This window comes from Myotis nattereri, assembly GCF_964212035.1.
Source record: "Myotis nattereri genome assembly, chromosome: 3".
Taxonomy (NCBI): domain Eukaryota; kingdom Metazoa; phylum Chordata; class Mammalia; order Chiroptera; family Vespertilionidae; genus Myotis; species Myotis nattereri.
This window is the reverse complement of record NC_138077.1, coordinates 181,829,639-181,856,751: the sequence shown is the minus strand read 5'-3', so window position 1 is coordinate 181,856,751 and position 27,113 is coordinate 181,829,639. Positions and strand designations below refer to the sequence as shown.

General features: G+C 35.7%; 1 protein-coding gene across 1 annotated transcript in view; it reads right to left on the bottom strand.

Annotated features, from left to right (window-relative positions):
• FAF1 (Fas associated factor 1) overlaps window positions 1–27,113 on the bottom strand; it is a 387,465-nt gene that overhangs the window by 100,240 nt on the left and 260,112 nt on the right. The window contains exons 12-13 of the mRNA XM_081087160.1: window positions 25,886–25,967; window positions 12,972–13,126 (exon numbers count right to left, since the gene is read on the bottom strand). Coding sequence (XP_080943286.1) covers window positions 12,972–13,126; window positions 25,886–25,967 — 237 coding nt within the window. The remainder of the gene's footprint in view (window positions 1–12,971; window positions 13,127–25,885; window positions 25,968–27,113) is intronic.

The window sequence follows — 27,113 nt, the reverse complement described above, 5'->3', positions numbered from 1 at the left end:
TTGACAAAGGCCCACTTGAGATAATTGACATTTGACAGAGAATTGAATGAGTAGGTGACTATGGAGGCTTTTCCTGGGAGATCTATACCTGTTACAAGTTAGATAATAAAAAAATGAACACTTGTGTGTGTGTATGTGTGCCCAAAGTGATTTTTTATTGAATTTATTTGGGTGACGTTGGTTAATAAAATTATTCAGGTTTCAGGTATACAATTCTAAATACATCATCTATATATTGTATTGTGTTCACCATCCAAAGTCAAGTCTCTTTCCATCACCATATATCCCCTCTTTACCCTCTTCTACTGCCCCCACACTCCCTCTTGTAATCACCATACTGTTATCTGTGTTTATGAAAAAAAAGGAGTATTTAAGGACCATATTACATAAGCTCCCTAAAGAATTATGATTATGATAAAAGATTTAATACAAAAAAAAGATTTAATACAAAGCCCTCTGCTTTTTATAGGAGATTGATATAAGAAACATCTGTTTAAAATAATCGGTCTTATGCAAAATAACAGTAGAAAAATAATGGTTTATCATGTTACCTAATGACACTCCATTAGAAAAGCATATAATAAAATTCTTCCTTGAACTCAGTGCTAGGAAAATTTAAAAATATTTTTTTAAATTATTTTCAATTTTCAATTACAGTTTACACACAATGTTATATGAGTTTCAGGTATACAACAGAGTAATTAGACATTTATATAACTTACAAAGTGATTACACTAAGTCTCGTGCCAAAAATCTTGAGATGAACTATTACACTTCCTTTAATCAGACAATGAAAATTGCAAATGATAAATTATAAACTCTAGGGCTAGGCTATAGTACCTGGTAAAAAACAGAAACTCAATAAATATATATTAGATGTATAAATGATTAAATGAGGATATGCCTATTACATTTCCATTTTTCCCTTTTAGCTGACAGAACTACAGAGCTATATTTAGTGTTCATGCACAAAACTTGAGTCAACTCAAGTGTTTATAAATACTCACTAGAGGCCCGGTGCATGAAATTTGTGCAGGGGGTGGTGTGTCCCTCAGCCCAGCCTGCACCCTCTCCAATCTGGGACCCCTCTCACAATCCAGGACTGCTGGCTCCCAACAGCTCACCTGCCTGCCAGCCTGATCGCCCTCTAACCACTCCCCTGCCAGCCGAATCGATGCCTAACTGCTCCCCTGGCGGCCCGATCGCCCCCAACTGCCCTCTCCTGCTGGCCTGATGGCCACCAAATGCCTTCCCCTGCCAGCCCAATCGTTCCCAACTGCCCTCCCTTGCCGGCCATCTTGTGATCACATGGGGGCAGCCATCTTGTGCAAGGGTGTGATGGTCAATTTGCATATTGCCTATTTATTATATAGTCTTATTTGACACTTTTATTTGGTTTTTATCTGATGTTATTTTCCTGTTTTATATTACATTTATTTTTGTGTGGCTACTATGTCCATTTTTAAAGAAGAAAAATAATAAATGCTAAATGGAAAAACAGACAAAATATGTAGGAGAGAAAATAAGGAGTGATATGGTACAGTAAATGCTTAATGGATACTTTACTAGATAAAGAAATGGATAGGTAGTTGAACAAATGGGAGAGCAAAAAGCTAGAATGAATGATAATAGAAATTACTACCATCTGAGGAATCTGCATCCTTAAAAACAAGTAAATACCTTGATTTTCAAAAAATACAGACCAGTAAACTTGATCTCAGTCTCCTAAACAGTCTAGAAAAGTGACTTAAACAATGGAGCATGAACACTTAGAATACAGTAGTGATGACTAGAAGGCAGCATGGATTATTAAGAACACAACCAGCCCAAGAAACCATGAGGTAACTCCAGAGCATTTCATAAGCTTCAACTACCTGGAATTCAGTAAGGCATATGACAAGGCATCTACAGTAAAAGTCTCCCTCAGAATAAGATTCAGATATGTGAGCTAAAATAAGATAAATTCTTTGTCACCAGAAAATTGAACGTGCAGAGTGCTACCACTGATTCTTGAAAATAAAAGAGCGTCTTTGTCCTGTCAACATGTCCATAAATGTCAAAGAAATCAAATATATACATAGTGCTAGACTTTTAAAACTTAATTATCCCATTCAAATCTAATAACAACTCTGAGGGATGTGGTTTTTTAAATCACCATTTCCAATACACAAACTGCAACTTAGAAGGCTTAGGCAACTTGCCCAATGTCACTATGGTGGCCTACCACTAGTGGCATGGCTAGAATTCCAATCCTCGTCTGACTAAATCCAAAAATCATTCATACTTTTAACCATTATGCTCTCATGCATTCACAAATAATTATTGAGATTGTAGAAAGAAATAAAAGTGGAAAAGACCAATGTAATTCTTGCTGTTATGAACTTATATCCCAGTGGAAGAATTACAAAAAAATGTTTTTAAATAAGCAAAAGTAATAGTTTATTATGAAAAGTTCTAGGCGAGTACTATGAAAGAGAATAATGGTGGAGAAGCTTCCTCTAGAAAGGTTCATCAGGCCTTTTTGAAGAGGAGACATTTAAATGGAGACCTGAAGAACAGAATATTAAGGTCATTTTTGTCTGATGACGTCCATTTTCTCAATCAACTAGTGAGGGCAGCTGGGAAGGGGAATAGAGGGGGACATGAGATATTTCTTTCATGAATGAGAGGTGATATGAAATAAAACCTCTCGTCTAGGGAAAAAGAATTAGCTAGAAAATCACATGTAGGCTTGCTCAGCATTATTGTGTATTCGTTTAAAGTTTGTGTTTATTAAAAAAAAAAAATCAGTCAGTGCAATTTTCTCCACTAAGTTTAACTGCAAGTGCATAGGCATAGAGAAGCTGAATAATTTGGTTCAACAAAATGAGTATAATGGAGGGAGACAGCAATGAGGAAATTTAAAGTATACAAGGAAGTGATAATGGTGAACCTTGAAATCTAAATAGGATGAGAAATGAAGACTGGAGACATGAATGAAGTCAAGTGGTGGGGGTCAATAGATTATATGGCATTATGAGATAAAAAACTCTAGCACTGCGGATACGTGAGTAAGTATGTACTATAGGAAGTGTTGGTCAGAGACAGATGTTTGAAATCAAAATATATAAGGTGATTTATTTTCTGTTGAAAATCACATTTAAGTGTGGTAAATAAAGAGAAAAATAAAAGTTTTCTGGAGTTGGACATATTTAGGAACGAAGAGGATTATCAAGAATGATGAGAAGCCAAACCGGTTTGGCTCAGTGGATATAGAGCGTCAGCCTGCAGACTGAAAGGTCCTAGGTTCAATTCAGGTCAAGGGCATGTACCTTGGTTGCGGGCACGTCCCCAGTAGGAGGTGTGCAGGAGGCAGCTGGTCGATGTTTCTCTCTCATTGATGTTTCTAACTCTGTATCCCTCTCCCTTCCTCTCCGTAAAGAATCAATAAAATATGTTTAAAAAAAAAAGAATGATGAGATAAGGAATTAAGGTATAATTTATGAGTGATAAAACTTGGGAGAGTTCATAGAATCTGAATTTCAAAAGATCATCCTATATAATAAAAGGCTAATATGCAAATTATCCCCTCAACTGGGAGTTCGACTGGGAGTTCAACCAGAAGTTTGACCAGGGGTTGGGGCCTGCTGGCCCCTCCCCTGGCCAACCCTGCCCCTGATCACCCTCCCCCCCCCCATCAGGGATGGGGCCAGCCTGCCAACCACCCGCAGCCCCTCCCCTCAGCCGGCCGGGACCCCACCCGTGCACGAATTCATGCACTGGGCCTCCAGTGTTAATCATATTAGTAGAAAAAGGCAGAGATCTAATTTAATAACAACTCAGACCCAGCTTATTCTGGGCATCCCCAAACCTGAAAAACTGGTAGGGGGTTTTACCTGACCCCCAGTTCAAGAGGAGCCAATAATAAAATTACAGAATAGAAGTGAGCACAGCACCTGAAGAGCATCCTCTGGAGCACTATGCTAGATTGTGGGCACCTTTAGAATGGACTGAGCCTAGAACACCTACCATGTGGGGAACAACAGAAAGAATAAACATACTTGGTAAGAAAAGGCAAGAAAATTAGGGCAAACTTGATAGCTATGGTTAAACTGATAATGCAGAAGAGAAGTTAGGCTTATTCCAGGTAATTCCAAGGCCAAAACTAGAACCAAAGGGAAAAGGTTGCAGAAGCTCTCTCTAGGAAGAAGAACTTTAGCAAAAACCTTTTTTTTAGCTTTTACAGCAGATCAAAGACATACTATATTTTGAAGCTTTCAATTTTGCTCTCCCTAGCAGTATTCAGTTAGAGATAGTAGTAACATCAGAGATATTGCCGGCTTGATTCCAGACCACTGCAATAAAGTGAATATTGCAATAAAGCAAGTTGTAATCTTTTTGTTGGTGAAGGGCCTGGCCTTCAGTTTGTAAGAAAGCACATCTGTGCCATGTAATAAAGTGAAGAGAAATAAAACAAGGTATGCCTGCCTGCATAGGGAAAATGTCTGCATGGATACAAATTGGACACTAACTAAGAATGACTCTAATCCCTAATTCAAACATTGGGTGAATCCCAGGTTTATTTGTTACCTGAGTAAAAAGCACATGCCTTATACCCCCCACAGGGCTTTGCACACAGTTTTTCAGCCTGGCAAGGTCATGGGAAATAAAGCATTATGTAGCCGAAAAGCATAGGTAGATTGGGGTTTATATCTGGTACAGCCGTTGCATGACCTTGGGTAAGTTACAGAACCTCTCTGAGCCAAAAATAGTTTCTTCATATGTGAAACTGTACCTTTGCAACTTACTTTTCAGAATTATGGTTAAATGAGGTAATATATAGAGTGAGGGTTGAATGAGCTCATACATATAGTGTCTGGCACACAGTAGGTGCTTAATTAATGGCTCAGTTGTTATTATGTGTTAGGTTTTTAAAAAAGCAACAATGAGTCTTGCTTTTAGCTAACGATATTCTCAGAGAAACTTCTGTCACAAGTGGCATGAGCTTGAAATACAGTTCTAAGGGTAAAGAAGCGGCCATTATTGGTGAAAGTGGAAGAAAATGATTCCTTAGCTACACCCCATTAAGGTCACTCTGACTAGATCATTACTAACTGATATCAATGAAGTACTAAGAAAGATATAGTTCATGATAAAAATAAGATTTTATAAAAATTTACAATGCTGTTCTTTTGACTATCTTGTCAACAGTATCACCTTTGTACTATTCTTTTCTAACAATAGTTTTCACTGAAAACACATCAACTATTGTATCTCAGTTAAATGCATATTTCCTGAATAGCAGTAATTAATATTGAGAAAATATATATACTTTTACACAAATGATTGATTCTAACACAATGCATATACCATCGGACAGTTATGGGTGTATTACTATGGAGAAGTGTGGGAAGTATCTAAATCAGAATAAAAAAGGCTTATAAACTGGTCATTTAAAGTTACTTCAAAGAACATTTTTAAAAGGACGATCTTCTATTTTAAAAAGAGTAAAGAATGTATCATAAACAGTTTAGCCATCATCTGTATACAGACTGACTTGTTCTCAATCATGAGGCCATCACCTTTTATCATTTCCCTCTTTTCCTTCCTTTCAGTACTATTAGGAAACTATTCATAAGTGTACCCTTGGACAATGCTGAGCAGTAATTATGACATGCTGACAAAGAGATATGAACAATTACGGAGCCCATTTGAAATCCTACACTAATAAAGTCATTAGATGCTGCCCTTGTCATGATCCTTCTGAAAGCTTCTGAAGTTACACGAACACACAGCATTGTTTGCAGGGACAATTGCTGCTGGCAGAATGCAAACCTTGAGTTAAACCATGCTGCAAATTGATCTTGACATTCTGCTAAGACTGCCACTAAAAATCAAAAGCAGAGGAGAAAAGGAGAAAATGAGTGGGTAGGATGTAATCATGGAACAGGAGGGGTTCCTCTTCACCTTCTCTCCTCCCTCTTCACAAAACAAACCAGGGAGAAAATGACAAACTCTCCTGGTGTTTTGGAATTTTTACTTTAAAGCATTAATTAAGCCCTTGACCTGGGATGTTTAGGATGGCAATACATTTCCTTTAAAAATATTGGATGGAAAATGGAGCGCAAAGAGAATAAAGAAGTTTGGGGAAAATCATATCGAAGCCTGGCACTGAAGGCCCCGTGGAAGTCTTAGTTCCCTGACCACATTATGTTTATCTGTTTTCTCAGCTACTGCTGTAGAACCCATATCTGCTCCTAGGGTAGCAGTTGTAAATTAACACACCTTGTGTCTCCCATGCAGACCCACACCCGGGCTTTGTTTTTTAGATCAAATGGGAGTGTAGGCTAGGCTTCAGCCAGGCATGAACCATTGACTAGTTTGGAATTAAGGGTACGCCACTGTGAACATGGCTAATTACTGAGATGGTAAGTGCAGGTGAAGATAGCTGCTAATAATAAGAACTTTAAGTCAATTAACTCTTGCCAGAGATTAAGTAATGCAGAAAACAATCATTGAATATTAAGGCTAACAAGTGCCTGTCAGCACAGCAGCAGAAGTTTAAAGTTACCTGAAATACTGCACCCAAAGGCATTAAGTTCAAAAGCTAATACTGACAGGCTATAGAAATCTGTCTGTGAACATTGGTACTGTGTATGCAAAACTTAATACAATGCTATACACATGTTACAAGCAAACTGCGTAACTCAGCATTGTCAGCAATTCCTCAGGAACAGTTTGCAGCTACTCTGAACATTGCTTAGAAATGGTGTGCAATGCCTGATTTAACACTATGTAGCGTGTACACTGATGTGCAAAACATTTTCACATCAAGAACTTCTTCACATATAAGCAGCTCATTCCTCAGCATTCATAGCTGGTTGCTTACCCAGTTGTCACTATCCTAGTCAATTCAAAGTTTTTTAGAATTATATAATCTACACAAGTACCTATACTGGATGCACTAATGGAGACATTTGTCTTGTGGGACCTCCTTGTCAGAACAAGAGATACCTATTAACTCACTTATTACTGGAGGTTTACTGTGCCACAGTATCATGTGACTTTTTCTGACGAAGCAACTTCAGCAGAGAACCTATAGCTTAACACTGACGGCACTCATGTGCCAATGTTCCCAGGTACCCAACAAGTGTGTAATACAGAAAAGAAAATTAATGCTTTTTATTGTGCTCGTGTTTTATATACAGTGCTATTTATATTTAAATCTGAGGGTGCCCAAATGGAACTTTCCTGGCTGCTGGGCATATCTCACCATATAGCCAGCCTAGCATTCTGGTCCTATGGACATGGTTACGTAACCAATGTCACCACCATTGCAGAAGGCTCAGAGTACTATCCAGAATGATCCAATCTAAGAGTACAGTTGCTTCAGGGGTATCACAAAGACTTGGTGGATCTGTGGAAGAAACTCTGGCACTACTAGATGAACTCATCCAGGGTGGATATCAAGCTTCTTTCTAGATGGCCCATGGTACTGAGAACACATGAGCAATATTCTTAGGTGCTACAGGGCCAGCAGAAGACATGGTACTCAGTGTGCACATTTTAGTTCATTCTGCAAGGAGAATAAGTTTTTGCTTTATTAGTCCTATTAAGGACTCTGGGGGGAAATCACACAATTAGAGGAATACAGCAGCATTTCTAAAGCTCTTTCCACTACCCAAGCTGGCCTCTTATTTTTCAATAAGCCTCTTAGAGATTATGTATGTGTTTTTTAATCACTATAACACTTACTTTTTTTTTATTTTTTTAATATATTTTATTGATTTTTTACAGAGAGGAAAGGAGAGGGATAGAGAGTTAGAAACATCGATAAGAGAGAAACATCGATGAGCTGCCTCCTGCACACCCCCTACTGGGGATGTGCCCGCAACCAAGGTACATGCCCTTGACTGGAATCGAACCTGGGACCTTTCAGTCCGCAGGCCAATGCTCTATCCACTGAGCCAAACCAATTAGGGCAACACTTACTTTTAAAAAGGTACTGTGTAACACATTGATATTACAGACATAGCTCCCTTGGGGAGCTGACAACCTGGCAGGGAGCTAGTGAACAATCACATAATGTAATGAGTACCATCGATACAATTAGTATAGGGATATATGGGAACATATAGAATGTACATTTTAATCTGAAATGAGGCAAGAGAAGGATGGAGAGAGATGAAGTTTCCTAGAGGTAGTATCAGTCTGAATTTTAAGAAATTATTATTTTATAGTCCAAGAACTTATTTACTATGAATATAGTGTGCTAAAATTACTTTTATTGTATTAGTTAAATCTATGATGGTGTCTACATGTTAGAATCCAAAAGAGTATCTGATCTCTGCTCCATTACTTGTCTGTAAGCATATGCCACAACTGGATCACTTATTAAGAAAACAACTTCTTGAGATCTGTCCATCCTGGTTGGGTGACCCTAATCCTCAATCTGGTTCAGACCATAATAGGACTATATTAGCTGGCCATATTCTTCTATTTTTTCCTCTCTTTCAATCATGTCTGTAAACCACTGACTCTTCATTTCAGACACCTAATGATGAAGTTTAAAATACCAATATCCTTTTGTAAGAATAACAAATATCTGCAACCCAATAAACTAGGAATGCTGTTAATATAAAAATCTCTGAACAGAAAAAGTAAAATTCTAATTTCATCTTTCTGTGTGTCTTCTCTTCCAGGTCCTGGCCCCCTCAGATAGAATAACTCACTAGGAAGTTCGTTTATTCTCTCAAAGCCCCTTGTACATACTTCATATTACATATTAGCTCTAGGTCTGTCTTGCCTACCAGACTACGAGTATTTGAACGTTAGCATTATATCTTTTTCAACTTTTTGTCCTCACTGAATAGCACCACCCCTGGTTCTTATTACACTAAGTGTTTATCCAATGAATAAACATAAAGGAAATATAACTTTCTTGAAATATATTTTAGCCACTTCCAGAAGTGATTTGCAGGATCTCCTTATTTACTATCTGTTTTTAGCTCTTTTATATCTTTCATTTATAGGTATAGCTCACTGTTTCTATTAGTGTTATTGTTTAAATGGATATTTAGAAAATTATATCTTCTAGCACCTCTCAAGACTGACAGGGCTTTCTGCCTACTGTTTTAAGAAACAGTGGCCCTGAAATCTAAATAGACATGGCAGCCAACAAGGCTGTTTAGAGTTTTCTAAGAAAGAAACCTCCACTTCAATATACAATACTGAAATTATAAGCAATAGTCTCAGGTGGAATTGGATACAATACATTAATTTGCCAAATGCTTACTGAGTTTCTTTCCCCTAAAAGTTTGTATAGTTCCTTTTTTAATGAAACAAATAAAATGAATAAGCCTTCTATACCAGTGGTTGTCAACTGGTGGTCCACGGACCACTGGAGGTCCATGAGGTCCGAAAGGTTGACGACTACTGTTCTACATGATTATTTAGTGAGCATGTACACTGTAATAATCATTACAGCTAAAGTCTGATGTCTCAGTTCATATGTGGAATATTCTAAGATCAATCTAGGAATTATTCTAATCTACTTTATACAGATACTAGAGGCCCGGTGCACAAAATTCGTGCACTGGGCAGGGTCCCTCAGCCTGGCCTGCACCCTCTTGTAGTCCGGGTTCCCTCGGAGGATGTCCACCTGCTGGCTTAGGTCCACTTCCCGCAGGGACTCCTCACTTCTTACCGCCCGCCTGCTCACTGCTCCTTAGCACTGCCACGGAGGCAGGAGAGGCTCCCGCCACTGCCCCTGCACTTGCCAGCCGTGAGCCTGGCTTCTGGCTGAGCACACTGACCACCAGGGGCAGCTCCTGCATTGAGTGTCTGACCTCTGGTGGTCATTGCGCATCATCGTGACCAGTCGTTCTGCCTTAACGGTCGCATAGGTTTTTATTATATAGATAGGTTGGTTAACTTGAGTATTCAACTTATAAAGAAAGTTATTAGAATTATTTTGGAGGTGAGAAATTCAAAATCATCAACATCACAGGGATGTAAGACAGTGACATTCTATAGAAATCTGTTTATTTTTTACTCTAGTTTATTAGGGAAATGAGGAAATTTAACATAATAGCAATTGACATTCTAGTAACTCTACCAAAGCATTCACTTAGTTCCATATCCTTCACTTATATTCTACAGACATGAGAGATTCACAGTAAATTAAGGATTAATGCTTCTGTAGGCTTAATCAGAGTATTTCATAAGCAAATGTAAATTTGCTTGGCAAGTCTCTACCCATCTTGGACATCAATTTCCCCTGGCTATTAGGGATAGTTCCAGAAAACCACTAAGGAAGCATCCAGACTAAATAGCTTACAGGTTCAGGTTTTTCTAAATTTATGACTAGCCTCAACTACAATAGCCAGGTATGGGACCAGACAAGCCATCCACCATAAATTCATTTCTAAACTTTTACATTTTGTCATAAAATAAACAAACAAGCAACCCCCCACCCCCATCCCCAGGTAAAAGGGCACCTACAGCAACAATCTTATTTCTGATGCCTGGAAATCTCCTCTATATTTCCACATGTAAATCTGTCCCATTTTAACTCCCTAGTAATAGACAAATGATGGCATAACAACTTTCCATATGTAGCCCACTAATTATTAATGCAGCAGTCTTCTACTGATTTAAAAGTTTGAAGTTTTGTTACTCAATGGCAATAGCATCAAATGGATGGTGCAATTAATTTTCATGACAAACACCTTTGGATAAATGTGGTGATAAAATACAAGAGAGACCACAGAGACAAAACTCAATTAGACAATTTTATTTAGATGAATCTATGATAGGTGGTAAGAAACTTGCAGCTAAAGTAAACCCTTTTTGGGGGTACTAATATCAGCCTAAATAACTAATTCTCTTACAGTTTCATATGTCAAAAGGAAATCCACTTTTATTCTCTTTTAGGAATATGTCAGTCCATTGAATTTTCATCTTGTTTGTAAAATGTATATTTTCCTATTTGCCTTAACAGTAATAATGAGGACTGCACATGAAAAGTAGCTACATAAATGTATTACTTTTTAGAGAGAAGTGTAATAACTTAAGTTAAAATAGTTTTAAATTTGTAATACAGATGGAATTTGATTTTAAATAAGGATGCCAAGTATTTTAAATTCCAGAAATCGTTACATTCTTTATTAAATTGAATTCCTAGATATTTCTATTTTCAGTCTTTAATATCATTTCTTTTTATTTTGATGACAGAAACTTACTAACAAGATGCCACATTTAAAAAAATATAGATTGAAATATCCTATCATACTTCATAGCCCATCCTCAATTCATTGAGAAATAGCTCTAAAGCCTTAAACAAGGCTTTTATTTTGTGTTTTAAAAAAGTGTCATAAGGAGTTAATAGGACACAGCTGTACTGGCTCTTTCTACTAAGCAGCTTCTGTCGCTTTGGTCACCACAGGTGTCTCTGTAACCTGCAAACTCTTATTACTAGTGTATCAAAGTTGTACTACTTAACAGACTTCTTTAGTAAAACATAACAAAGCAATTACATGGCTGTTGATTGCCAGTCATAAAAAAACCCCCTCAAACACTGTTTTTCAAAAGAAACTACACTGCAATTTTTTGTCATTGTAAAATAAAAGGAACTAAGGAATTAAATGGAGGATAGAACAAAATAACAGCAGGTAGCCCGCTGAACTTAGCCACTACAGATGGTTTAGAAATAGTGTTTCCTTCTCCATCAAGTTGTGGATAAAAGGAAAGGAGGAGATTCCTTACTGCCAGTGAATAGTAAAAGATTTAGCCAAGTCTCCAGTCTATGTATTTTGCCTCATGAAAGACCTTCGATGCTGCATTTTTATCTGTTTTTGGCACTGCTTTTCATCACCTTTAACTGAGTGTGCATAATAGTCTGATTTAATTTAAACAAATACAGGTACTAAAGGTTCTTTATTTATGTATAACATGGGAGATTTCCAAGGCAGAACGAAGTCATCCTAAGAAATTTCCTAACCATTTGCTTAAAGAAATGAAGTATTAGATGAAGGAATTGCTTCTACATTCTTTTGCTTCACATTTAAAGGAAGATCATTTTTCTTTTCAGATTCAGCTTACATAAAACAAAGTCTGAATGATGAGCAAAAATTCAGTATGCCGCAAAATAATATAGACAAATCAGATGAGTTAATTTCTAATTGTGCTATAATCACTTAAAATAGGTAGCTACAATAGACTTGCCTTAAAATGAATTAATCTAATCTCCTTGTTCATAAACCAACAGCCTGTGATTATGATTGTGTTAACACACCCAAAGTAACATCACGGATGCTGTGGCCACATGTGTAATTAAACACAATGAAATATATTTCAGATGGGAAATGCAAATAGGCAAAATATGAAGAATTATTTATCACTTACAGTCATGATTAACAAACTAAGTAAATTTACCCTGGCAACTAGAAAAGGGATTTTTTTTCCTATTGAGATTATGGATGTGTGCAAAAGAATACGTGCAATAAAGCGATTACATCAATTAGCATATGCTCAAGTTAAGCTATTACCAATTCCACTGGACTGATCCAGAATGTCTTGTCTTCTTCACTGGAATTATTAAAAAAATAAACTTGCTACTAGGATTATATGTTAGACTTGCCTTGCCTTTTCTAAACATTATTTAAAAACAGATTTTTCTCTAAATGTTCAACAACATATTACAATATTAGAACATATAATAAACAGAAATGTACAATATCTCTTTGATTGCAAAAAAGATGAGAACAATGTGTTTTAGTTTTGTAGTTATTTTTGAATTTAAGAAATCTTTAAAAGTTAAGGAATTCATAATTGTGAGTAATTGCATATATTAGCTACAACAAATGGCTAATATCTAATTAAATATAGAGAATTTAATGCTCAGGATGAAAATGTTTATGATGATAAAAACCAAATACAGTGATGGCCTTAAAAAAAAGAATAGCCCAGCTATAAGTTGTGAACAATATTACCTTGCTCTATTGGCGTCCTTTGTCAGATCCCAAGCCCAGGTTATAAAATTTTGACTCAGATAAGAGACAATAGACTCAGCACATAGCATTTGTGAGCAGAACACGTTGGTTAATACACTTTCATCATGGTGGAGGTAGATAGCAAGAAGCTTTCTCTGAAAAGAGAAGAAAAAACTGATGAGTTAAAATATTTACTAATGTAAGATTTCTTAAATTTTAGAAGGGCATCAGATTTAGTCAATATAAGCAGCAAAGACAAAAATTAAATGCTACTCCCTAAAAGAGTACCCAATACTTGGGAGTTCCTAAAGCATTTACTGATATGAAGAGATTTGCTTCCTTATACTCTAAAGAGGCTGGGATGATTATATTCCATTTTACAGACTGCTATCATAGACTCCTGTTAATGTTTGCAAGCCTATCTCAAGCAGAAATTGCAAAAGAATTGCATTTTCTTTTGAACTCTACAACTATACAAAGAAAAAAATACTGATTAAGAGTGACTGTTAAATTCTCTTTATATATTTTTAATGTTTTTAATCTAAACACTGAGTAGTCTCTTCTACTTAAAAGGAAAAAGTCTAAAATGAAGTTTTGTTTTAATTCTACAGGTAATTTTATGGCCCTTAATGTGTCCCCATATTAAAGTTCTAATTCAAGAGCAGGTAACTTCTAATTGCCACTTGAAAGGATAGAAAAATGTTCACTTCACATAAATTCTTTCTGGTTTATATTTCAGAAAATGCCCAATAATGTAGTTTCTTATATGGAATATTATTCTTTCCCTTCTACCTGTTAAAACTTGCTTTCAAGAAATGACATTTGGTCTCTTAAAAGTGTTCTATCGTAGTTGAACATTCAGTAAGATCATAGAAACTAAAAATTAAAACTGAGCAACATAAATTGCAACCTAACAGCTTTAACAACAACAACGACAATTAAAGAGCCTAAATTGTCATTAACTGACTTCTTGGTGCTATCTTATAAAAGAGTTGACTTTAAAGAACAGTCAATTACTAGGAAATGGAAAGAAAATTTTATGGTAAAGACAATGTACAAACATTTGAAATTCTAGCAAAGGAAAATTTCAAGGAAGCTCAGGCTTTCCCTTCATATTAAATAAAGATGTGATGATAATAAAGAAAAACTTGTGTGAGATACTAAATCAAAGAACATTTATAGAAAAATATAAGGCTCATGTTGATGAAAGTTAATGAAGTCTGATCAACTTATCTGATGGAATTATCCTGATAAATAAACCAAATTATAATAAAAAATCATTAAAATATCTTTTTCAAAGTTAAACTTTATAATAGATGAAGGTAGATTAAGATTCCAAAAGCATCTACTATGAAGAGGAGGCAGTTACATACCCATTATCTATTTTAGTCTCCAGAATAAACCTGTAAAATAGTGTTAACTTTATTAGTATATGAGGAAATTTAAAAGCTGACTTGTCCTAAATTCCATAACCAGTTAAGTAAGCAGTACATCTGAGAATAAAACCCGGATTGACTGACTCTAAGCCTACTGTTCTTTCTTTGATAATAGCAGGGAAATTGCCAACATTATAGGTAAGGCTTAAAGTGCTTATACAATATGAAGATGGCAGACTGGCCACTGCTCATACAGCAGTGTTTCTGGAGCCTCACAGACAGCATGTGATGAGAATAAGAGCAGGATTCCTAAGATAAGTAGCTCAGCTACTCCAACAATAGATGCTTCCATGTTTCAAGTCATTTATTCATTCATTCAACAAGCATTTGATGAAATACTTTGTGTTAGGCACAGCAGGGAGCAGTGGTGATAAAATGATGAATAAAAAAGACTCCGGGTTCATCTATGTTGAGTCTGCAGAAAACCGTAGAGGCTTCTACTAAGTTTGTAATCAGATACATTGTTGAAGAGATCCTTATCTGATCAATTCCTACTCATCTTTTAAGGCTCAAAGCAGATTCCTCTGTGAAACCTCCCCTGATTCCCTTAGGCAGAGTTAAGAGCTTCCTCTTCTGGACCGCTATCTCTTCCCATTAGTATTCGAATTGTCTACCAGTATATCCCCACCCCTATCCCCCACCCCCAAAGTCTCTCCAGTGTAAGGACTGGGTCTTTCAGTCTTCTCTGCATCCCTAAGCTAGCATAGGTCTCAGCATGTTTGATGAAAGAAACCTGAATGTCGATTTCAAACAGCCCCTCCTGGCAAAAAAAAAGAAGAAAAAAAAAGACACCAAATGGCAGCAGCAATGCCTAATCACTTTTAGTAAATGAATCTAGAAATCTGCTGCTTTAGGGAAAGGAACTGAACCTGGCAGCGCTAACAAACTGAGTTCCTTTTCTTAGGAGCTCTCCAGCTGAATAGACAGAGGGATGTCAACCTCTAATTCTGCTCAATCGTTTCTCAGCAACTATATTTAATGAGACAGTGGGAACAAGAGCAGTCCACTTTTAAATCAGCATATTTCTAACCAAACAATGGCAATACTTAAATCATTGAAATGCCTATTTCTCTCAAGAACACTGCAATAGAACATTTAAACTTTGGGAAAGAGATTAGCGATTTATATTGCTATCTCACTGATTTAATTTAAATGCTCTTCCAAATCAAAACACACATGTGCCGAAGAGGCTACCAAGAAACCCAACATGCAGAGTTCCCTATAAGTGCAACCGACAGTGCTGACTGAAACTAAACTTGGAAATCCAGGGCACTAATGCACAATATCAAGCAATAAAACAGCATCTCTTTGGCAATATTTAATTTACAAAAGAAGAAAGAGGCAGGCAAAGATCAGGCACTGTCTGTTTTGGAGGATCAACCATTCTGCATTTCAAAGCATTGGTCCCTGCAATATCCAGGTTACTGTGCTAGAATCTCGACTATTATATCGCAGTTGTGAGAGGGAGGGCAAAGATGTGTTTACTCAGTGATTAGGCCCTTAGAATAAGCCTCTAGCTCCTAGAGAGACAGATCACCACTTATTCATTTGGGCCAATTCACAAAGCCTTGGAAGATTAAACATCCATGCTGAGAAGACAAGCGAATGCAGACGGTGAAAAAGAAATAAAAATTCTTTAAAAACTCTGAGATGACTTCATTATTTTTCCACAAGGAAACTTTAGGAAAGTGTTTAGTTAGAGAAAAACCCACATTGACCTCTCTCTAAACCCTTAATCTTTCCTTTGTGGTGGCATTGCTTTGTGGTAAGCTACTGGCTCGCCTCGCCCCTCTTTTCACTGGAAGCTGAGAGAAAAAAGGCTCTGGAGAAACAGTTTTCGTCCAGGGACACAAACCCTGACACTGTTAAACATGAGATGCCAGGAAAACACACTTAAAAAAAAAAATCTCACTTTAAGCTCTAAACTGTGAGAAAAAGGACACAATAAAAAGAGTATCCGAAGAGGATCTTCAGGCTGGAGGTACTCCTATTGTAGCTTTCTGAAAGGGAGATGGAATAGTTTTAAAATAATCTTTTCTAACATAATAAGCTTTCAACAAAATTTTTCTTCTGTTATGATAGTAATAATAAGCAAAATATAAAGATTCTTACTAATATGCAAATGCTAGTAAACTTGGGCTACATAAATCTCATTAAATTATAGGCACAGTTAAATGAACCCCCGACTCAGATTTCAGATTTTTTTTTCTTGAGCTCAATTAAACACAGGCTAAAACAGTGAAAACTGAGCATATCAGAAAACTGCTTTTGTGAAGAAAGGGCATCTGGCACATAGAAAAAGCATAAGAAAATGTTTTGTTTTCCATTACTATAACATTTTTCCTTTGGCCCATTAATAATTAGTTCACTAACATTTGTGGAGTACCGATGTATTAGGTATTAAAAATATAAAGATGAACAAAACAAAGTTCCCTTGCCCTCAAACAGTTGGAGAGAAGGTGGTATAGGGGGAAGGAAGATTTCATTACAGTACCATATGATAAGTGATAAAATTGGGGAATTAAAAAAACCTATATTTTATTTGTGCTTCCTAATTTGGCAGAGAGGGCGTAAGTCTGGTAGATGACAAAGGCGAGCTGCCCAGCTACACTACCCTCAGACTCCCTCTATGATTGAGGTTTAGGTAACACAGTGTAGAGGGAAGTCTCCTAGTTTTAAAGTAACAAAAAGCTCTGTGCTAAACCCAGTTTTGCCACTTACTAGCTGTGTGAATTTGGGGCAAAATGGGTGTAGTAAGGATTATGGATAAAGTAGGTATAATGCCTATTTAAAATGCTTGACCCCATAGTAGGTACTGAATAAAATGTAGCTGTTAGGATGAAGAGTGCAGAACTATCAATGCAAAATAAAGGATTTGAACACAATTCCAAGAGAAATAATAGCCATAAAAATGTATTAAAGATAATGCAGTTCCTTCATTTCTCATACTGGCAACAGTGTGTGGGATGCTTAACTGTGCTCTTGCCATTAGGACCTCACCAATCTTCACATTCAAATTGAGGAACAAAGGTCTAAGTTGATGCTTAGGAAATGCCACGCTGAGGACAACCAATATGGCCTGTCCTTGAGCTACAGTAGCTATTGTATTTAGGCACTTAGCATCACAGAACCAAAGAATATTGGAGCTGGGAGAAATGAGCTGGCTATGTCTCAAAATCAGCCAGGCACAGAGCAGACACTCAGAAAATATTTGCTGCTGAACTGAAAAGGATGTTGTCTAGTTTCTTTTGAGTACCAGAACATTCATAACCTGAATGTTCAATGATTTAAAAGTTGAAATGAGAAATAATTTCTAGAAATGCTAGGTCAGTTTTTTCAGTCTAAGAATGAAAATAAATTTAAAATAAAAATATTTTCCTTTGTGTAAACTGGGGCCTGACTTGCTTCTTCTCTTCCATTTCCCTTCTTTTCTATCATCATTACCATAATAATCCGAATCATCATCACTATTATTTGCTTGTTTTAAGTTTGGGGATGATCTGTAGATACAAACAACTGATATACTGATATAACAATAAACACCCATTTATCCTTTCCCTAGATTAATTATTAATATTTTGCTATATTTGCTCTATCATTCTTATTATGCTTCTTCCTGAAAAATTTAAAGTTGCATATATCATGAACATCATGACATCTCAACCCTAAATATTTTAAGTTCTGCTTCCTAAGAAATGAAGACATTCCTTTATAAAACACCAAGTACCTCAACATGTCCTCTGTAGCTGTTTTATTTATTGTTTTAAATCTAGGCTCTAATTAGGATCATTCCAGTACACTGCCTACTTCCATAATCCTGTTCCTGTATATGGATGTTTGTAGGTCTAGACCAGCATGCAATGGTGACTAAAGTAAATAAAGGCAGGGCAACATGAAACCATACTGTTTGGGATGAAATTCCTGCTTTGCCACCTCCCAGCTGTGTGACCTCGGGAAAGGGACTTCACTATTCTGTGCTTTGGGTGCCATATAGCTCTGGAGGTGAAAAGTCCAACACTTTATTTAGATGAGAGTGGTGATATAAGTACTGTAACAGAGGAAGTCCCAAGGCTAAGCATGAACTCAGACTGCCTGTTTCTTCATGAAGGTTATACTTGAGCTAAATTTTAAAAGCAGGTTATAGTTACTAACTTCTCTGTGACTTGAGCTGAATTTTAAATTTAGATTGTTGTGAGGAAAAAAAAGAGAAAAACCAAAGAGAAAAGTTTGGGGAAAGCCCGGTGATGTCAATGGCCTGATGTGTTCACAGAATTCAAAGTTAGTAATTTTTGAAGAGAGAAGACCCAGAGTGCAGACTGATTTGAGGGGAAAATCATGACACTTTGCCTTTTTTGGCTCCCAAAGCTGAGTTTGGGGACCAATGGGCAGCAATGGACTGGAGCTACTGAAGGTGCGGAGACGCCTAGATGGTGTCTTTCCCTCTCACTTGCTAAAGCAGGTGTTAGGATAGCACTCTGAAATCTTGAGGATGCAGATGTATTTGAGTCTCACATACGAAGAACTCTCACATGGAAGTCATAGGTTAAGAAAAAACAAATAAAAAGCCTAAAGCAAAATCAAATTCTCTTCACAAAATAAGCTGACAAATGTTCACTGGATATAAAGCTTTATCAGTTTTCACTGTTTAGACTGTAATACTCAAATCATGAAATATCTTTGAGGAAGGACAATAGGTGACTGAAGTTCTTATGACTCAGGAAATTAGAAGCTCAAGTGATTGGCTCCTATGGCAAACTGTAGAGAGGCAGCCAGGTTCTTTGGAGACGTTGGGAGACAGAGTATGGAGACAAGAAAATATGCAGGCAGTTTCCGGCCAGACCAAAGATCTCATCTCATTGGTTTTCCAGGTGAACACATAGGAGCAGTAACAATGGCCAGAAAAGCAGCCACATAAAAGAGCAGGCAGGATTTTTCTGATCCTCTTCTCTTCTGAGAGGAATAACTACCCCTAGTTAACCACAGGCCTGCTAAATAGGAGAATGTGTGTGTAATGTGTGCCAGTAAATATGATAACTCAGCTGGAGAATTAGAGGCAAATCCTAAATATGGTGCTAACAATGTACTGTTTAGTGTTCACATCTAATTATAGAACAGCAGATTTGATACAGTTGCATTTATATAAAATAAACTTCTTGTTTATATATATGCTTGCAGATTTTTTTTTAAAAAAAATCACATTTCAAAGTAAAAAGATTTAATAGTGGTTATTTTCAGATTGGGATTATGTGGTAACTCATTTTCTACTTTAAATGTACCCATATTACTATTTTACAACACACACTTTATTTGCATAATGAAATATACTTTAAAAATTCTATTAGAATCTAGGTCTTATCTCATAGATGTGTAGGATGCTGTCCTAGCGATCATATAAAATTACTCTAAGAACACTGTTTACCTTTAAGAAATTTAAATTGAAAAGAAAACAAAAGGTAAGATGAACAGACTGTGTATATTTCCGAAAGTACAAATAAGTTTGTTTGCCTAGTTTTTCTGGGTGCTAGAGCGCTGGAAACTCATCAACTATAGCTGTGTAGGACTTATTTTTCTTAAACAACACTGATCAGTAATGACATTTAGATTTAACATGAGGAAGTAGAATAGCAACTACTTTAAAATGGTCTGATTTTTTTTTTTAAAAAGGTAATAAAACTTGGTAACAGGCACAGTTAATGCATAATACTCATTTTAGTACTGCAAATGCTCACAGGGATTCTCAAAATTCCTTTCTGGAACTATTCTTAGAACTAGTTCATGAATTACATGAGAAAATCTGTTTTGTCATTGTACAAAAATTCCTCAAATTTGTCCAAAACCGCTTAACAGCACCATAGCCACAGTGCTGGGAGCATTTATGGGTAGCATCCCATTTAATTTCTATCACACCATATAGATATTATTATCTTCATCCCCTTTTTTTTTTCTTCCCAGATTAGAAACCAGCTTATTGCTTATTTGGGGCCATAGAGTCAATAAGGGGGAAATACAAAATTGAGCACTGGTTTCCTTAATTTATGTGTAATATTTGGAACCGGCACTGGTCTGAAGTGAAGATCTAAGGAGATGTAACAGGATTATTGATATATCAAAGCGCAGTCTCCCAAGGGAATGCTGGAAAAGGAACAATCCTTCACATGAGAGATAAATCCTAGCACTGGGATTTTTATTGCTGTTGACTTTCTCTAGGATACTTTTTGTTGTGAAGAGAATTTGGGGGTAGCAGAATGAGAGGTGGAAAGGCTTTAAAAAGGAAAAGAACCTTCTTTTGAGGAACTCCCAGGGACAATGTGGCCAATGGTGACTCTTCTACAACCTCAATTAAGGAAGATGACCATTGCTCACTTATCTGAAGATAAAATATAAGCCTCATACAACAAATATCTTTAAAATGCTAGGTAATACTGGGAATCACAATGCCCCCCCCCCCCCCATGCCATGGTCCTTGCTGATCTTCCCAGCCTCGTACCTTGCAATCCAACTACCCGTCTTGATTTTTGGTTTGTATTTCTCTCATTTTAATTTTCTTGCATTTGCTATAGACTGTTTTTCTTTTATTTATTTTTAATAATTCTGGTATCTGCCTAAGTATTAGTCATCAGAAGTAGCTCAAGAAATCTCCCTGAATTTCTAGGGTAGATGAAGTACCTCTCCTCTTTGCTTCTATACCATGTTATACTATATAGATCTGTTTATATTGTCTTATCTTCCCACTAGACTGTGAGCATCTTAAGGGCAGGTAACCTCTATACCACATTTGGCATGTGATCAATATTTATGGCCATCAATTGAAAGAATATCCTAATAGTTAAGAGAAAGGGAGGGGGGGGGGTCATAAAACTTAACAACCCATTGTCAAAAGTCAAACTTTGTCACAATAAACTTAAACACAAGAACTTAGAATACCTGTTTTACTAAGTTGGAGCTCTGCTTTGATTTATCTCCCATGAAAATTCCTCATGAAAAAGGCAGAAAGCGCTATGAGCACTCTCACCAAGAAGTGCTCTCAAATAACATCAGTTTGAAGCAGTTTTCACTAAGATGGACGGAATGTGGCATTGTGAGAAACACTTTATCAAATGCAGTGTTTTACTTAGTGATTAGCTATATATGAGCTGATGAAGCGCCCTAAATCCTTTGTAATCCCACCACTCCAATAAACATTTAATGAGTATATAAGTTCAAAAAGCCTAGCAGAGGATTTAAACCTTCAATCTTGTTTTTATTTACTCTGGGAACTCAATTTCTCACTTCAAGTGAAGAATGCTGGTGCTTGAAGTTCATCTGTTGCCCTGGTAAAATTAATGTGCCTCCCTCAGCTTAAATTAAGCATGTGATATTTAAGATGAAAGAAATTTAGTAAGAATGCCACAGTATCAGTCACACTTGCCTTAAAATATTTGAACATCAGCAAATTGTTGTTTTTTTTAATGATTCATTCAGAAGTTTAAAAAATAATGGCAAAAAAGATTTGTTTTTAATTCTCAAATGTGAACTCTGAAAAGGAGATAAAAAGTATGATAACTGAATTCTGTAGTACAGCAGTTACCACTGAAAACAAGTTTGGTAGAACAGTATTAACCAGTATTTCCCACACCTGAGATCTTTTTGGGTCTCTACAACTTACTATTTATGTGTCTTGGGCCAGTCATTTAGCTTTTCTGAACTTCCTCATCACTACAATATTAATGTTGATATAATATGTGTATAATTTGGTTGATGAGCATAATAAATGTAACTGCTTAGATTTAATTTTGAAAAATTTATCTATCATGTGGATAAAATACTCAATTTTAGAGTAACATAGTAAGCAATGCATAAACTGTTGAACTTTAATTTGAAAAAGAAAAATAAAAAGCCCTGGACAAGGGAAGAAAGATACGGACAGCTTAAGAGTCCAAAGAGGTCAGCTGATTTTGGTAGAAATCTAATATGACACAAAACATTTAATTACATGAACCAATGATTTTCACCTTTTGGAAATACCAAGGTACTAATAAAAAACAATCAATTGGCTCATTAGAAATACCCAGAAATTAATGAGTTTATGTTCCTCTGGGGATCATCAGTCTAAATAAATCCAAATACCAATTTATTGTATAAGTTGCTTATTAAAACTTCTTTAATAAGTACTGTATATTTAAATAAGTATCTTCATTTAAAGTTATAATGTTTAAAGTATTCATAGTATATCTTACAGTAGCTTTTTAAAATGGGATTTAAAAGATGTCTATCCTATTTTTGGAGCTACAGTTTAAGTTACAAAGAGCCCTGACATCTTCTGGTTACTTCAACTGCTTAGTAATCTTGCTGGAAAGCAGAGACAGATATATCACAAATACATCCTTATTAAAAAGTGAATTAAAAAGTATATATTTCAAAGCTATAGTTAGATATTCTTTCAAACATGTTTATGTCCAACAATAAATAATTTTTTAAATATAATAACATGGTCATACAATGACTCTATAACTATTAAAAATCCTGTTAAAAAAGTATTCAGCATTGCTTACAAAGCATTCTTGCAAAAAAAAGTTCAATCTGAATCAAACAAAGTTTTTAGACCTAATATCCATTTTTCAGGAAATACAGAGATAGAAGAACAAGTTAAATAATACCACAAGGAAACAATCATACAAATCCAGAATTTGGGACAATGTATAAGTTATCTAGCATGATTTCTTCACAAAGCACATGTCATGAAAAAAAAAAAAAGTGGAGGCAGTGCTTGTTTAAAAGAGATTTAAGATATCTAACAATCAAATATAATTCATGATTCTTGAGTGGATTGTGGTGCCCAACTCCCCTCCCCCCCCCCCCCCCAAATAAACCAGTTAAAAAGATAGATGATATTAGGGAACTACTGTTAATTTTGTTACATGGTACTGTGGTGATGAAGAAAAATATCATTATATTTGAAAAATACATGCAGAAGATTTTAGGGGTAAAATATGATGTCTGTAATATACTTTAAAATGGCTTAGTAAAAAATAATGAATATATAAGGGTATATAAAATGTTTTTGAACAGTTTTAAGTTTTAATTATTTCAATCATTTAACTACTGCAAACTAAAAAAAAATCATTTGAAACTTTATAGTTGTTTTATATTTGTTTTGTGAATTTTTCAATAAATTTTAAATTAATTTTCTGTTCTAGTCAATGTTTGCAATTTTCAGAGAATGAAACAACAACTTATAAAAATTATTCACTAAAATCCTTAAATAAGTACAAAAATGTAAAGAATTAAATTTCAAATGCTGCTCTTTTATAAGTAAGTAGTTCAACTTTTGAAGCTTTAAACCTTAAAACTCCATTAAAACTTTTAAATGCCCTGCATATAGAAGAAGCAAATATGGCAAAATTTTAGTAATTATTAAATCTATAGATAATTTTGGGTGTTTATTATACTATTCTGCTTTACTTTTTTTATATTAAAATCACCTTTATAAAAAGTTAAAATATAATTAAGAAATAATCATAATATTAAAAGGCAAAAAAAACTTTTAACAAAATTATAACATGACTCAATATATTGACAAATATACTCATTGAAATATATAATAAAAATTATGAAAAAACATATATCATAAAGTTAACCATAAGTCTGTTAGAATATTTTCTTTTTGCTTGTCAGTATTTCCCATAAACCTATATTTATAGAAACTATAACATGTATTAAAAAAACGAAATTCTTTAAAAACAATATCAATTTAATATAGATTTAAGAGTTAGAAATAGATGCTTAAAGCAGCCCGTATAATGAAGTATTCCACCATTTTTAGGGTAAAAAACATCTGATGTTTATATTTCTTATGTCTTGCAATTCAATTTTTAAAATCTGTTTATAACCAATTTTTCTTTAGGTCAGAGTTTAACATATACTAGAAACTAGAAATTTCAGAGGCATCCTTGAACTCTATTCTCAAAATTCTGTGCCCTCTTTAATTCCAATAACTTACCCTCTACTCCATCTACACACTATTCCTTCCTCTCTTTTTTCCTTCATTCATTAAACATATAGAGTATTTCCTATGTATAAGAATGTAAGGGTTACACAGTCACAGCTAAAAAGAAAAAAACCCTCAAGAAGATATATATATATGGAGAGAGAGAAAGAATAATTATAAGCAACATGTTAAGTGTAACAATAAGAGCAGAGAGTATTATTGCAAAGTATTAAAGGAGTGGCTGCGGTCAATGTCAGAGGGAGGAGTGGAAAAGTCAGGAAAGGTTAAGTCTCAGAGAAAGTGTAGAGTCAATCAGGTAAAAAGCAGGAGAAAGCCATTCCTGACAGTAGGGAAACATGAAAAAAAGAGTAAAATTATGGTAAAATACAAATGGTACACTGTTGCTAGATTTACTAAGTGTAAGGCAGGGAATGGGAAAAGCTGAAGCTGTACAAATAGGCAGAAACCAGATTACTGATTTCTGCCATGTCTTGACTGCTGCCAACAGAGTGATGGTATAGCACCTTCTTGCTTCAAATGTACCCTTTGATTCTTGTTATAAATGTCAATCTACTTGATTTCAAGATCACAAAGCCCATTTCTGAGGTTAAGGAAGAATCTTTCTGTTGTCTAAAGTGACTTTTGGGAAAAATATATTGCAGCTATTAGATATATACCACTAGATGGAATAATCATTTTGGGAAAAGACTGAAGGAAAAATCCTTTAGCAAGAACCTGTCAATCACATAACTGAAAAGAATACAAACAAGTAGCCTGGTCCCTTCTAAGCATGTCCACTCTTTTTTATTTTCCTACAAAAAAACAACCCTTGCCCTGACTGGTTTGGCTCAGTGGATAGAGCATCAGCCTGCGGACTGAAAGGTCCCAGGTTTGATTCCAGTCAAGGGCATGTACCTTGGTTGTGGGCACATCCCCAGTGGGAGATGTGCAGGAGGCAGCTAATCGATGTTTCTCTCTCATCGATGTTTCTAACTCTCTATCCCTCTCTCTTTCTCTCTGTAAAAAATCAATAAAATATATTTAAAAAACAACAACAACAACCCTGTATCAAGGCCTTCTGCAAGAGCCAGCAGTACCCTATCACACTACTACCCCTCTGAAATGGGCATTTTGGTAATGATTATGTTGGTAGATGAACCAGAATCAAAATCAAGTCTTCAGCCGAAACCAGTTTGGCTCAGTGGATAGAGCGTCGGCCTGCAGACTGAAAGGTCCCAGGTTCGATTCCGGTCAAGGGCATGTACCTGGGTTGCGGGCACATCCCCAGTAGGAGATGTGCAGGAGGCAGCTGATCGATGTTTCTCTCTCATCGATGTTTCTAACTCTCTATCTCTCTCCCTTCCTCTCTGTAAAAAATCAATAAAATATATTTTAAAAAAAAAATCAAGTCTTCAACCTGAAAAAAACAGAAAACATTAAGCATTGCCCCAGGCTTGGTGGTAAACCTATGGGATGTACTTTTTAACCAGAAAAAGTAAGACTGCACTTACATCTCGGGCTTTCACATAGAAGGCCTCTTGAAAAGCAGCTTCTAATGATCCAATAAAAAATACAGGATGGCAGTCTCCATATCTATAGGAAAAAGTGCGCCTATTAATTAAAATACATTTCAAATGAACTTCAAAGTTACACAAGTCTAAACAATGACTTAAGTTAATTCAAGGCTAATATCTCTTATGTACAGATCAAACATTAAAACATTTATTTTTTTATTTTTTCTCCCCCAATTATCCTCCCCCTTGCCCCCGGCACCTCTCAAAGCAGACTCTAAAACATTTCTTTAAAGGCATGGGAATGAGCTTCATTAGTTCTTAGAGTTCTTCTTGGCCTATACTGATATATTAGAACAATAGAATTTTAAGTACATCTAGCAAATGTATTTAATAAGTGCCACAAAACCATGCCATTTATAAATAAGCAGTTTTGGGTTATCCACTGTCATAAGATTTCGCTAGCCACTGTGGCCTTAACTTTGCATTTTAGTTCATTTATTCTGGAAGTCAAACAGAAAGGGAAAAATGGTATCCTGCAAAGTTTTCAAATTATACTATTACATCAGAAAATAAAACTAAAGAGAAATATCATTTACATGAAAATTTATGGTTTAATATTTAAATCCTCCCTACTTAACTACTTTTGGAGAATCTCAAATGCACATAAAACATGCTATATTAGACTCTTAAAAAAAGAAATGCTAAATGACTCCAAACAAACATTTAAAAATTCACTTTCATTTAAAATTATCTTTTTAGCCCTAGCCAGTTTGGCTCAATGGATAGAGCGTCAGCCTGTGGACTGAAGGGTCCAGGGTTCAATTCCGGTCAAGGGCACATGCCTGGATTGTGGGCTCAATTCCCAGTGGGGGGCGTGCAGGAGGCAGCTGATCAATGATTCTCATCACTGATGTTTCTATCTCCCTCTCTGAAATCAATAAAAATATATTTTAAAAAATAAATAATAAAAAAATAAAATTAATTTTCTATGTAATGTTATTTTGAAGCATATTTTGTTTGCCCTAGGATACACTAAAAAGTAGTATTTTGTAACCTAGTCCTTTGGGAATATAGTCAAAATGTTAAATTAGTGATCCATTAATTGTGCTTCAATAAAGAAAGATACAAAGCCTGGCCAGTGTGGCTCAGTGGTTGAGCAATGACCCATGAACCAGAAAGTAACGGTTCATTTCCCAGTCAGGCACATGCTCGGGTTGCTGGATAG